A 15,074-nucleotide genomic window follows, 5' to 3' on the forward strand; every position below is an offset into this window, starting at 1 on the left:
TTTTCCAGGTCTCTCAAAATGCATGGGTGATGAGATTTTAAATAATATTCGTCGCTCCAGTTCAAGGAGGGGCTCTTCAAAAAGATCGTTTGGGAGTTTGTATTTGTTCGTGACTGAATAAACAATCTATACACAAAAATAATTCTTGGATTCACATTGTTAACAAGACCATTCAAAAATTTTATCCTGTTACGGGTATGTGTATGTTCCAAAAGTCTCAAGTCCTCCCGAGACTCTTAAAATATTTTCTAAATGATTGGCGCCCATTTCTTGATCAAGCTTTGAATTTCTGCGCTAAACTGCGCCATTTTAAGTTAAGGTTTAAAATGTAGCATTACGTAAGAAAGAGCTGCTGCAATAAAGAAGGGGTTTTATAGTTATCTATAGAGAAAACTTGATAAGCTTTCTCTATAGATAACCATAGAGAGATATATGCGCTTAAATAAATACATAAACACATCCAAAAAGCCTTTTAAGCCACACAAACATTTTTTAAAACTGTAAGGGATTTTAGATAGAATTTTTAGGCTTAGAAGATTTTGATAAGTAGCATGCATTAATTACCAATTTGACTTGGATACAGTTAAATCATATTGCTCTATATATTTCTTGATCAATAAGGTTGAAACATCATGTTTCCAATCTTACCCAACATATTAAAGCATGGATATCAAACAGCAAAATATTTGAACTACCTATTACAACATACTTTAAAAAGGTATAAGAAATACAATTCAAAACAATCAAAAAATTGGAATAATATCGTACAACAGACTTTAGCCAAATTTTAAAACAAACATCGACCGAAGTTATCCGATATTATTTCAAATTTAAATAGCATTTTTAAGATAAAAACTAATAAAATAATAATATTATACAATAATACTATTATATCACAATTCATTTAGATACTTCAACTAAATAATTTGCTATAAATATATCTGCTTATAAATATATCTGCTTATAAATATATCTGCTTATAAATATATCTGCTTATAAATCAGGCATAGCGCAGCCAGAAGGGTAATAGTTTGAGGAGCTATAACCTTTTAGAGAGAGGGGAGGTGGGAATGTGAGGAGATAAAGCAAGAGAGCTAATTGCAGTTTTGCTATATATAAAAAAAAGTAGTTTAACAAGAAAAAAACAACGAAATTATGGGTAAACAAGCCAAATTATGGGTAAACAAGCCAAGGATATTTGTTACAATTACAAATATTTTTTACAAGTTAATCTAAACAAAATAGGAACAAAAGCTTTTATATTTGGTATCAAAAAAAGTTATTTCATTTTTTTCTTAAAGGAGGAAACTCCCTGATTTTAGAAAAATATAAAACAAAGATAGTAAATAAAATTTGTAAACTACCCCCGTAATTTTGGCTTACAAACTCATTGATTAAATAACAAAGCTTTACTCCTAAAATCTAAAAGATTTTTTTTAGATATGGGATTATTAAAAGAAAACTTGAGTGTAAAATAAAAAAAATTGATATCAACGTTTTGTGCTGAAACCGTGAATTTTACATTTTAAATGTAATATTTAGGTGGTTTCCTAAAGTTTTTTTTTAGAAATCGAGAAAAAAAAAAAAGATTTTTTCCTAAATTAATTAAATTCATTTGCACAATCATTTACATTACAAAGTTTGTTAAAAGATACTTAGAAATGACATTATTAAAATATGAATTTTATCATAAAAAAACACACACACCATTTTTCAAATAAAACTTCCATATTAAACCATAAGAAGAGAGATAACCAGAAAAAAACTTCGATTGCAGTCAAATATGGCTGATTCTGTTTGTAGGATTGTTTTATGATATCGTTTCATCATTGAATATATAGAAGCAGAGAGTTAGGACGACATTACGCGTTGGCGTTCAACTGGCTTGTAAGAAGTTTTTTAATAATCTTTTCTTAAGAGATTTTTTTTAGAAATACATTTTAAATTCAACATATGACTTTCAAGCCTGGCTTAGCTTTACAATTGTCATCAACCAAACATTAAATGATTTTTTCATCAGGATTTTTTTCTTAATCTTTTAAATCCGTTTGATGAAATTGAATTCTTCTAAACTTTTTTTTTAACAAATTTTGAGTTTAAACTTTTACTTTTTAAAATTCCAAGAAAAAAATTTCTCCGAAGAGACCGAAATCGAAATGAGCAATCAAAGGTCAACTGCAACTTCAGCTCAAGAGGATTTAAGTCAAAAACTTAACAAGACCAACGCATGAAGCTGATCATGCGATTTGTTTCTTTAAAGTATCATTTACACCAGGAGGTTTTTTTTAACTTTGTGTTAAATATTGAAAAGTTTTGGGCGGCTGTTAGCTTTTAATACAGATGTTTATTTTGGTGCAAATATTTTGGGCGGTTCTTCAATCTCTGATATAAGTGTAATTTTAAAAAAGAAAAATTTCAAGATATCTCTTAGATTTTAAGAAAGATATTTTAAAAATTTCAAGCAAAAATAAACCTTACATTTTGACATCTAATTATATGATTAAATACTATTAAATAAAAATGCACTTAGATATCATTCAGGGAACATTATTCTAAATAGATAGACTTAAAATTTCTGTTATGTAAAATTTGATGATAAATATATCGTGTTACTTACTTATCGTGTTATTACTTACTTATCGTGTTAATGTTTCTTAATTTTAGTGAACAGATTAAACTTCAATTAAAACTTGATAATCGTAATGAAGAAGAAGAATAACAACAACAGCAAGTAGAAGAAGAACAAAAAGAAGAAGAAGAAAAAGAACAACAAATAAAAGGTATTGAAAAGTCCCATCATTTTGTTTGTTAACAAAAAAAGCAAAAAAGTGAATGTAGAAATTCTTTTTAAATTCAAAATCTTTGTTTTGAATTGTGTTAGCAAGTTCAAGATGCGTTAATTTATTGAAAGCAATTTTTTAAACACTGCTAATTTCAAAGAACTTTTTAGTTTTTATGATGTTGAAATTATTTTTAACCATTTTTAGCTCAAATCCCAACTAATTTAAAATAAAAGATGGTGATAAAATTAAAGGGACAAGTTCTTGCTTTTTTTGATAAAAAAAAAAACCTTTGCACTAAAAGGGGAAAGGGAGATAGAAAGGGCAAAGTTGAAACTATGTTGCATAAGTAAACGATATCATCATGTAAGATAGAGTGAGATATGTCATTTGCGCTTATATTAAGGTGGGCGTCAGGGCATGGTGGTTATTGAACAGAAAAATAGCAACAAATAACTTTTTACGCGATATGTAAGATTCTTATCATCGAAAGTGTAAACTAACCTTAAATAAAAATTATTTTGAAAATCCGAGATGGAGAGAGGGGGTAAGTTCATCCCCATCTTGCTCTATTGCGTAATATTGACGCCATTAAATACGCAAACATAACAGTTGATTTTAAAATAAATTCTTTGTCTGATTAAACAGCGGTGATTATGCACTGTCATTGGCGTGATGATGTCATAATCCACTGTTAATGGTGCGAAAATAAATTTGGATAATTTTTGCGGAGTAGAAATATCGATCCTATTAACTGAAACAAGGTTTTTATGAAAAAACAATACATTAGTCATATAAAACAATAGAAGTATATGAGCTTCTAAACATCCAGATAAAAAATGTGTTTTAGCTTCGCATTGATAGTCTTACACTAAACAATTAAAACTTCAGTTTAACGAACTTCACAACGGACTTGGCAAAACAAAACAAAACGAAAAAAAAAAAATACTTCGCAGCTGTCTGATGTTTAGAATTTTAGAATATTTTAAAATATTTTTATACTTTTATCACATCATCCACGGTCGGCATAAATACGTAGCTTTACTAAAACTTTTTTGGTAGGTGGCCCACGTCTTCCTGGTATTATTATTTTAAGTGTATCTTTTAAAGTTATTTTTATTCATAACAAAATATTTCTAAAATACTTCAAACACAAAGTAAATAAATTGTTGATTTGAAGATTAGCCTTTGTTTTTGTATCTGATTTTTAAGTTTGTTATCAAATTTCATTTTCATTAAACTTTATCAAACATCTAATCTCATATCAAACGTTTCCTCCCCTTCGTAAAACCAACCTCGGCTATGGTTCTTTTTTCTTCCATCGCTTTTTGTTACCCATTAGTTAACTTATCTTTGCTTATTTTTCTTCTAAATGTTGTCGCATGGCTACATGATGTAATAATTATCTCTGAAGGAAACGTTTTTAACTTCCTTCGCAAATATAAGGGTAAATCAATTTTTATAATGAGCTATTAAATCCATTTGTGATAAGTGTATTTACATGAAAGCTTGGTATCAGAATCATGTGGTAACAGTATGTTTTTAAAATTTTTAATACTTATAAAGTTAAAACGCAACCTATTAAACTTCATCTTTGAATTTAAAGGTTTTTAGCATATATATATATATATATATATATATATATATATATATATATATATATACATATATATATATATATATATATATATATATATATATATATATATATATATATATATATATATATATATACATATATATATATATATATATATATATATATATATATATATATATATATATATATATATATATATATATATATATATATATATATTGCAAATGCTATAAACGTCAAATGATATTCTTCTGCATATATTTTGAAAACGCATTCCCAAAATATGCAAAGAATTTTTGGTAGATATTTCTGTCCAGCCTTAATATGAGGCTTTTAACAGTGCTTTATACTTTTCTTTTGTAAATTTTATTTTGTTTCTTATTATTTTACATGAGCACAAGGCACAGACTTAACCATAGTAGGATGAAACTTTATGACGATGAGTTCTATAACAGCTATTTTTATTTGGCCAGTTGTTTCTACAAATCTCTCTCTTTTCAATTAACCAAAGACCATAAAAAGAATTACAAGAAATATAAAATAAATATTGGAATTTTACTCTTCGTATTTTCCCTATATCAATAAACAAGAACAGAATTTGTAAAAAAATTTTATTAATTCGACGCTGAGTTCATAATTCGGTTCTTTTTGAAAAAAATGTTCTATTGTTTTTTTGTTTGCATAATTAAGAATACGCGTACAGATGAAAACGAAATTCATGTATTGTGGGAATGAACGTAACAGAACGAGTTTATTCCCTTGTTTCTACTTTGCTAATTAATAATTAATTTTGACAATCAAATTTATGCTGAAATTTCATTCTGAGTACTGGTAAAATATTTTCCAACCGTTTTTTTTTTTTGCAAAAATTGTTAATACACGGCATGGTTTCTTCGGGAAGAAATATGGTAAGAAAATAGTAATGTGTGAAGATTTTTTCGCTTGATCCAACCAATAAATACAGAAATAATATTTCCTTTGAGCTTTTTTTAGTCAAAATAAAGCGGGAAATGTTTACGCGATCGAGGCTTATTAAGTGTAGCAAAAGCAAAGAAAAAAGAAAAAAGAAAAAAGAAATTTTTTAAGATACCATTACACAGTTTTAAAATTAGTTTAAAAATTAAAAAAAAATAACATGTCATATTTTTTGGAATTATAAAAGTATAAAACAAAACAATTCAATGGGATACAAACAAACGGAATATGAAAAAGATTAAGTATCTTTAAAATAAAACCAGAAAATCTAGTTTACAATGTTCCAATTATGTGTACTAATGCCAATAAACGCGTATCAAAATTAAATTAATTTTGCTATTAACCAATTAAAGGAAAACAAAGCAAAATGGAATCTCATAAAAAATCTTTTGTATCTTAGAAATGTAAACGGTGTATTCAAATAAATGCCAAGAATCCCGCTAAAAAAAACTTTTAAAAAGTACCCTTTATTTTTACATATTGTCATACATCCAATATATAGATTGAGTTGAGCGCGGAACAATGACGCCTCTCTGAAGTGGGATATAAATTCCTTGTTCGAAAAATTCTTTAAAGGAATTTTATTTGCTCAGTAATTTTAGTTTGCAAAGAAAATATCTGTCCATTTTATTTTCTGGGAGAAACTTTGTTCAAGACGGATTTATGGAAGGTAGGATTTTCGCGTTTTAATTTTGATTCTTCTAATTCTTCTACCTAAAATGAACATTAAAACATCTGGTTCAAATACGTCATCTTTTTTACATACTTGGTACAATTTGTTCCCGTTACAAAATCAACGTCGAAAGTTCCGATAAGTTCTTGGACGATACGTGCCATCGGCATACTTGGATATTCTGTAGAAAAATTTAATTTAATAAGACCACAAGCAACGGCTGCGTAACTATTTATTACGAGTTACCTTGAGGTTTAATATGTTTACAAATGTCATTTTGTACTTCGACTCAGTCAATAGTCTTTAATTTTATTGCAGAAGAAGAACTGTTTCATTAGTTGTTTGTATCTCCATATTTATTTTTTTTATTCTTATTGTTATGGATTCATAATGCAAACACATAATTTTAATTTTAAACCACAAAAATGTAATGGACAATAAAAAACTTCCAACGTAGAAGATCGAGTCAGCCAAAATTAAAAGTAATAGTAGTTTGAAAATAAGTTTTTTAAAAAAGTAATAAAAATTTTGATGAAAAATAATTAAGATAAAAGCATTTACATTACATACATACATACATACATACATACATACATACATACATACATACATACATACATACATACATACATACATACATACATACATACATACATACATACATACATGACATAAAGTTTTTTAAACTGGTTCTTTTTGATTAAAAGTTTAATTTCTTAAAGTATTGATATTGTTAGTTGCTAGTATTCCACACTTTTTCATATATATTTCAATCTTTAAAGTAAACTCTAAAATTTCAAGTTTGCTATGGATACTATTATGTTGATACTATTAAGAGATAAATTTAAGTTAAATGCAGTTTAACTTTTTTTAAAAAAATAGTATACCAAAATACTGCTTTCATTGTATTTGTGATGTTTTGTTTATATTGAATGCATGAAATTTAAGCTTCTTTAGTGCTAATTTTGTTAAATGTTATCTTTTTTAGTGCTTGTTGAAGAAATTTTATATTGATTAGCTATCAAAGTTAACTAAGCTGTTTTGATATAACATGCATGTTGTTTCAAAAATATTCTGGCAGAAAATCATGTAGGATATCTTTAACACAAAGTCAAAATGAGAGTTGTTTAAAAGTTTTATGGCTTCCCACTCGTATTAAGTTGTGGTGTATTTTTTCCTGTATTCTATTCACTATTTTCACCACAGAAGCATCTTTTAGCATTTACATAGAAGATATTTACAATTCACAGTGCAACTCAACAAACTCCAATAAATCTATAACATTTGTTGAAAGTCAGTTGAAAAATATGACTTTAACATTTTGCAGCAGTATTCCAGCTATGTTTGTTATGCCACCATTTACTACAAATAGCACAAATAATACTATTTCATTCACTCAAAAAAATGGAACTTTAAGAATATCTAATTCTATAACTTGTAAAGAGCTAGGTAAAATGTATGAACTATCTACAATATTTAATGAGACATATCAAGCATATCAAGATGTTCTCAATAGGACTGATGATTGCAATAAAATGGAAGATCATTGTAGTACCTGTTTGGTAAGTTCTTTTGTTGTTAAAAAATCTACTTTCTCTTTTCACCTTTACATGTTTATATCTTTATGCTCAAAATATTTTTTAAGCGTCTGTAATTTTTTGTGCTGTCTTTTAAAATTTAAGAATAAAATTTAAATAATAAGTTTGTCTTTGTAAACTACCTCAACTCCATTTTTAAAAATTTATGTTACAAGACACTTTAAATAAAATTGCTTGTGCATCCCATTTTCTAATTTATAGTAATTGCAGGAATTTGTTACTTAATTCCAACAATCATTGTAAAATCAGGACTTCAATCTAGAAAAATTGAATTTTTTTATAGCATTAATTTATTATTTGATTTGAACTATTTTATTTATTGGAAGATTCATTAGTTACAGGTGTAGTATTGAAAAAAAAGGATTATTTTTAATTTGAAGACCTTTAACTTGTAGTCTAGAAATCTTGTAAAGGTAAATTCAGTGTTGGATGTTGCAGTCAAACATAAACAGCTGTTGTTTCTAATTAGGTTGTTTTTTTTTTAAAAAAAAAAACTTGAAAAGAATGTATAGATGTATACAGTAAAAGCTAAGTTATCTTTTATTTACACTCTAAAACTTATTCTTTTTAAAAGAATGGTAGTGGATATCTACATAACAGATTGTTAGAATCTTGATTATGCAGAACCATTTCTATCTTCGTTTTTGAAAAATCAGATCTGTGATTCACTCAAAAGACTAAATTTTGTGAAATTGAAATAAAAATTTGAAATAAAAATGAGGTTGCAAATTAGGTTCTTAATTGAACTATATAATGCTTATTCTTTATTTTCTTTTTCTTATTCTACATATAAATAAAAAGTCAAGTGTAAACATTAAGGAAATAAAAAAAAATATTCTCTTAAGAGGATTGTTTTTAGGAGAAATACAAAGACTGGCTGTGTACACAGTTGCCCTTCTCTATAGATGGGAAAATGTTAATACCTAATCGCAATGAAGAGAGCCAAGTTTGCCTTGAATGCCCTGGTACTGAACCAGATGATGATTGTTCATTTGGTGGTTATCTACTTTTTACCTGTCAAATTGAAGCAGGTAAAAATTTTATCTGTAGAATATTATTGGTAGTTTTCCTCTTCTTTTTTTTTTTTTTTTTTTGTTGTTATTTTTTTCACAGCTGCAACAATCTTAAAATTAAAATTTTAAAACAACCTGTTTTTTAATTTTAAAAAGTTTTAATCTTTAAAGATTTTTTTATAAATTTTTTAAAGATCTTTTTGAGAAAAGTTAAATATTTTGCCAAAAACTGTGAAATTTTTCATTGTGCCAAAATAAATACTCAGGTATTATAAACTTTTTTTTTTTTTCTTTTTATGAAACTATGAAAATTATTTTATGTTACAGCAATTTTTTTAAATTATAAAAGAAATATCATTACAAATATTATGAAACATAAGTAGCAAAAAAAGAACTAGGTAGCATCTGTTCATATGAGACATGAATTTGTTTACTTTTTTTTGAAAAAGAGTTGAAATTTTTTGCATTAGAATACAAAGCTAACAAGACAGTTCAGGTAACTGGGCAATATAACTTGGTGTACAATTTAAAAGAATACAATGGTATAAAAATTTTAAAATTTATTACCCAATATAAAATATTGCTATATGATAATTTATTTTCAGGCAGAAATATTTTGCTCAATCCTCATGGGTGTTCTCATTTAAGTCCTCAAAACTAAATTTTTCTTCTATTTTGTTCTGAGCCTATTTTAAGTACAAAATTTTGTTAAAATGTGGAGTCGTTGTAATAACTATAAAACATTGAATTTTAAAAATTCGGCAAATAGTTCATTTTAAAATTCCATGCTTTACACTTCTTTATTTTGCATTGTAATAATTTTTTTTTTCCAGGATATTTTTTTATAACAGGGGTTTTCATGTACATCATGAAAGTAATTTGCAAATGTCAGTCTGTTTTCTTACCGCTATGGTGACAAAATGCTGCTACCTACATAGCATGCTGTTATTTGCCATCATACTATTGTACCTAGATAACATGCTATTTAGTTTGTTTATAAAAATTACTTAAATGTAAATTTTTTGACTTATTGTCTAGAAGATGTTCCTGACTCTGATTGTGTTTCATCCCAATGCTTGAATGATTTGTATGAAAGTATTCGTTGATATCTGACGCAGATTTGAGAGTAAAATAAGTCTGGTGTATGAAATCAAAGAGAAACATTCTTATGTTCAGACGGTATGAAGGTGGTTTTTATTTATGGACGTGTAAGTTTACAAAAATGCATGTATATGTATATATGCTTGACAAATTTCTTCTAGTATCATTCTAACGTTCACTACATATTCCTGTCGTTTATCTTGCTAATCTTTTTTACTCAATAACTAATAATATTTATAAAAAAATGTTAAAAAGGTTCTAGTTTATCTTCGCTCTGCGGTTTTTTTGCTAAATACGCTCATTGTAAAATTTTTATAAAACTAGTAAACAAAAAACCGGCACCGAATATTTAAGAAACTTTTTAGTATATTTTCGAATTGAAATTCAGCAATTGGTGCACTTTTTAAAAGATTTATTTGTAATTTAATTTATTGTTTTTTATGGTTGTGTTTTTATATACTTCGTATATTAAGCGTAAAAACCCGCTCACACTCCCTCTCTAACTTATTTGACGTTTGCATTTTTTTACAAGTTTTATATTTTAATTTAACGAATGTTTATTTCTAAACAAAGAGTTTTATTTCTGACAATTTTGAGTGATAAGAAAAATTCTCAACGGCGATATTGCTTATTGTGAATATTTTATAAAGACGTCTCATCCTCACATGCTCATGAGGTTTTATTTTTCTATGATTTGTAGTTTTCACTAGATTGTGTAATAGAAAAGAAAGATTAACAAATGGTTCGTTATTTGGTGAAAAATCACATGTATTTTGCTACATGACAACTGCTAATTCGGTTCTTTCGCTATCTCAGATTTATTTAGTTTTCTTCCCCGTTATGTTCAAAAGATGGAGTTGAGCATGTCGTTAACAAAAAAAAAAACAATGAATAGCATAGAAGTTTAAAACGATAATTAAAATCTATTATTTGAAAATTTGAGTCGTGCTAAAAATAAACCTCTATAGGAGGCCCCTTCATATTAAATTACCTATTAGACATAAGATAATCCTTCAATTAGCCTAAGTAAAAGCGTTTGAGATAATCTAATAAACAAATAAAATAATTTACTTGGTGAAATTTAAATGCAAAAAAAATGATATTTTAACTTAAACAAAAATCATTTTTTAAGGCGTCAAATGAAAACGAGGTAAAATCACTTTTTAAGGCGTCAAATGAAAACGAGGAAAAATCGAGTTTTCGCTCACACTTTGATTAAATAAAACCTATCAGATGCATTTTCTTTATATCCTTGCCTAACGCTAATGATGAAATGAAGTTTACTTTTTACATTAAAAATGTGATACCTGTTACTAATCAATGTATTCTTTTAATACCAGGAAAGTATACCTAACAAAGGGAAGGAAAAGATTAGTTAATAAGATTACAGAAGTAGTAAATACCACGACAAAGATGACACTTGATATTATGTTTGCGTGTTACAACTAAAGAACATAACACGTTAACATGTATTAGATATATTAACATAAATATATTTACCTAAAAAGTAAAGTGTGCGCGACCAGTTTTAATTTAGCCCTTAACAGAATACATTTTTAGTCTTGCCGAGTTTGATTCAGACGAAACAGCATTTTGTCAAAAGACGAAAAAAAAACACTACCAAAACGGCTAGCATAGAGAGAAAAACATTTTGTTTTGCTATCAAAACACGAAGAAAAAAACCGGAAATAGGAAGAAAAATGAAAAAACAAAGATTGAAGTAAAACGGTTTTTAGATTTTAACTAATATTTTCAAGTTAAACTTTTTTAGAGATTTCGAATTACAGTCCTGTTTCGCGACGTACAACATTTTTTTTCTTCTTTTGGGCCTATAGTTTTTGTATGTGATATTTAAACAAACTTACACTGTTTTGTCAATAAAACAAAAACGAAAGTAATTGAAAAGCTGAAACTTGTAGTATATATATTAAAAACAGACCACACAATGATACTAACACTCAGTAACTTTCTCCTATAATTGTTATATGACAACAAAGATAAATTGTTATGCGAGGGCCGATGATTTTTGAACTCACTATACATATTGCATACAATTGTAAATGAATAGGTTCAGTAAAAAGCGGTTTGCATTTTTTGTGCATGGCAGATTTCTATGGCAAAATTTTAGTTTGACTTAAACATATGCTACTTGCATTTTATCTACTGCCGTCCAAATACAAATTTAGATTGTACGATGTAACGTGCATATGGAAATAATTGAGTTTTTTCAAATATGAACAATACTCTAGTGTTGAAGTTACGTAGCACGCATAGCCCATCACAAGTATTTACCTACTGAAGAATCCATGATGAACATCAGTAATTATAAAAATTTCAACTTAATTCGAGTTCTGACATCACATACAGTTTAGGAGATTTTATTATCCGCTTCACTTGTGGGCCGAAAAAAATTTCAAAAGTGACTTTAATTGCTGTAAGCTTTGGAAACATTGGTTGTATCATTCTGAGCGTTTTTCCGTTTGGATCTAGAGCTTTCACAAATTGCTTTATCTAATTCAACTTAATATGAAGAGGTGGTAGCAAGATCCTCTCAGAAGAAAGGAGTGGCTCGTACTTAATATAGTATGCTCCAGGCAGCAGATTTTGTCGCAGCTACTAATCTCGTCTGATGAAGTGCTGAGAGTCATTTTCTAATGTTCCAAAGATACAAGAAATACGGATGTTTGGTGCTACCACCTTTAAGACTATATAGAAAGGTAAGCATCTTAAAATCCCCGCACATACCCCAGTTATAATGGCTCTGGTAAATTTTCTAAAATACACTCTTTACATTTTTTTTTTTAGTCTTCCTTCAAGTGCACGGAGTGTGTGACAGAAATGGAAGGGTGTAAATTGCTATTGTGAAAGAGTTCAGATCTCAGAATCTAACAAATTCAATTCAGACGTGACAATAACAATTCAGCCTTACCTTTACTCAACGCCAAATCTCTAATCAAATGATCAAATTTTTGCTGTTTAGGAAAATATAGATAACTCTCGACCTGCCACTTGTCATCATCGTCATCTCCTTCACTTGTTCACCTGTTTCGGCGCAGTATAAAAGGCTTTGACGTAACAAAAATTAACTTGGTGTAACGTACAGTCTCTACTTGGTGTAACCACTAGTGTAACTAATTTGTTCTAAAATGTAATGCATAAAAACTCTTAAATACAAAATACAAGAAAGCAAATTTACTAAAATGACATCCAAATGCAAATAATTTGCAAATTACGAAAAATTAAAAACATCTGACATCAAAACCTAAAATTGTCTAAGAAACGTGGAAATATCCAACCAAACAAAGTTTTCTTACGTACGTTTTCAAACGCTTAGTTTTAACAAAACGTCAAATGTTAAGAAATGCCATATTTGAAGAAGGTGAAGTAAACCCAAAGAGTTTCGCAACAAAAATTGCATCAAATATCAAAGGATATCTTGATGATCGACACTGAAGAACCCTCGGTCAGTAACATCAATAAGATTAAACGATTGAATTGTTGAAGGTCATCCAAATAAACCACAATCGTTTTAAAAGTAAGTTACATCAGATGAAAACGAGTTGATTCGAAAAATATAATGGCAAAAAATAAACTGAATTTTTTATAAAGAACCCATTTCAAAAGCCCTTTAATTGTCAATCTTTCTATAAAGTAATTTGGTTTTTTACCCACTAATCGCCGGTCGATGTAAATTATCAGCAAATTATGTCATCCTAAAGATGCTCAATAGGATTGAGATCTAGACTCTGTGAGGGCCATTTAAGAACTCTGTCCTTTGTGATTTAAAACTATGATTGACAGATTCGGCGTAATCCTTTTGATCATTACGTTATTGTGAGACCCATTTAAGAGTCATTTTATCCTTTGCATGTTGCAGCAAAGTCTCTATGACGTCTAAATGAACTGTCTGGTCCATAATATCTTTTATGCGATAAATGGACACATATTGTCACGCGAAAAATCTCTCCTAAACCGTAACATTTCCTCTGCCATGTTTAACAGCTGGTAAATAATATTTTGGACTGAGTTTGTCTCCTACTAGACGTCTGACATACCTAATTCCGTCTGTACCGAATAGCATAAACTTTGATTCGTCAGAGAAAAGAACTTTTAACCAGTTATTAACTATTGATCTTATATATGAATGATCTATTCTAAATTTTATTCTTGCTTTCAAATTTCTTACAGATATCAACGATTTTTTAACTGGACAGTGGCTATACAGACTATTTTAATCGACGATTAGTTGTATAGACGGTAAAGTTTGTGCTATGAAACTGATGCATAACTGTATTTAGTCCGAGAGCAGTCTTGCGAGGATCACTCTTGGACAACCAATTAATAATCTATCGATCTTTCTAGTATTAATCTAAGATCTTCCAGTGCGATGCTTGTTTTCAATAGTTTGGTGCTGATGAAATCTATTGATAATTATGACTTGTTCTCAGTTTTGAAACATCGTGATGTTCAGAAATCTTTCTGTAAGACTTTTTCTTTTCCCACAGCTTTTAAGATTAATTTCTTTATTTTATTTGAAACTTCCTTAGCCTTTCCCACTCTTTTGAAACTATCTCAAAATAATTAAAATATTAAATTTTACGAATATTTCAGCCTTTAATTATGCTTTTGTTTACAAAAATTTGATTTAATTGCGGGGTATGATATTGTTTCTAAGCTTTTGCACGGAAGCCTTTTCAAAAAGAGATTAAATTTTAATTAGCCGTTTTAATTTATAGTTTTTGTGGTTTGTATTATGAATTGAATTAATAAAAAGAACGTTTGGTAAAAACTTCAGCTGATTTTAGAAAGTGAAAAGTTATGCTTTAAAAACTGAAAAAAAATTGCTGTTTCTAAACTTTTGCACAATACTGTAAATTTTATCAAGTTAAGCAAAGGAAATAGATTCAAGGGGTTTATTAGTAAAGAAAGAGAATTATTAAAACAAATACTTTCAAAAGTAATGGATTTATTTGTAACTAAATTTGCGAAATTTGACCGTTGTTCACACTCCTTAGGTTGATTAAAACATGAATTTAAAAATAAAAAATTGTATTTCTAATTGTGTTTTGTTTTACACTTTTATAATTTCTTCTTAATCTAAACATTTGATTGAACAAAAAAACATAAAAAACATCTTTTGGACCTTTATTCCCTCATTAAAACATCTTTGTAACATAATTAGAAAATGATCGGGAAACTGTTTAACTGCTTTCGGATGACTCATTAACTAACAAATGTAAGTATTTACTTTACAAGCTATTTTTTGGTCTCAAGTGAAATTTTTATTGAATCTTGTTACTGAAAATCTAATTTATAAGCAATTTAACATTTTAC

The 15,074-nt window shown here is 27.9% G+C and overlaps 1 protein-coding gene and 1 long non-coding RNA gene across 10 annotated transcripts; one reads left to right on the forward strand and one right to left on the reverse strand.

The window, feature by feature from the left end:
* The first annotated feature begins 2,664 nt into the window (after positions 1 to 2,664).
* On the forward strand, positions 2,665 to 10,480 carry LOC145191416 (uncharacterized). 7 transcript variants are annotated; one of them, XM_090067014.1, is made up of 4 exons: positions 2,665 to 2,780; positions 7,017 to 7,590; positions 8,486 to 8,657; positions 9,678 to 10,480. In XM_090067014.1, the coding sequence occupies exons 2-4, from the start codon at positions 7,084 to 7,086 to the stop codon at positions 9,743 to 9,745; spliced, it is 747 nt and encodes a 248-aa protein (XP_089923140.1). In that variant the 5' UTR covers positions 2,665 to 2,780; positions 7,017 to 7,083; the 3' UTR covers positions 9,746 to 10,480. The 7 variants fall into 7 exon arrangements, with proteins under 7 accessions (XP_089923140.1, XP_089923139.1, XP_089923138.1 ...); XM_090067013.1 differs by lacking the exon at positions 2,665 to 2,780 and adding an exon at positions 4,076 to 4,227; XM_090067012.1 differs by lacking the exon at positions 2,665 to 2,780 and adding an exon at positions 4,193 to 4,314.
* LOC149881674 (uncharacterized) lies at positions 5,833 to 14,307 on the reverse strand. Of its 3 annotated transcripts, XR_016445068.1 has the most exons (4): positions 13,059 to 14,307; positions 12,670 to 12,881; positions 11,048 to 11,090; positions 5,943 to 6,069 (listed from the first exon to the last, which is right to left on the reverse strand). It is a non-coding gene; the product is annotated as an uncharacterized LOC149881674 (long non-coding RNA). The 3 variants fall into 3 exon arrangements; XR_016445069.1 differs by lacking the exons at positions 12,670 to 12,881; positions 13,059 to 14,307 and adding an exon at positions 11,241 to 11,395 and having other exon boundaries at positions 5,833 to 6,069; XR_016445070.1 differs by lacking the exon at positions 11,048 to 11,090 and having other exon boundaries at positions 5,896 to 6,069.
* Positions 14,308 to 15,074: the final 767 nt, after the last annotated feature.

The sequence above is a fragment of the Hydra viridissima genome, unplaced genomic scaffold (genome assembly GCF_058129835.1).
Source record: "Hydra viridissima isolate aposymbiotic clone 2 unplaced genomic scaffold, HvirCarnegie_v1 scaffold_11, whole genome shotgun sequence".
NCBI lineage: Eukaryota > Metazoa > Cnidaria > Hydrozoa > Anthoathecata > Hydridae > Hydra > Hydra viridissima.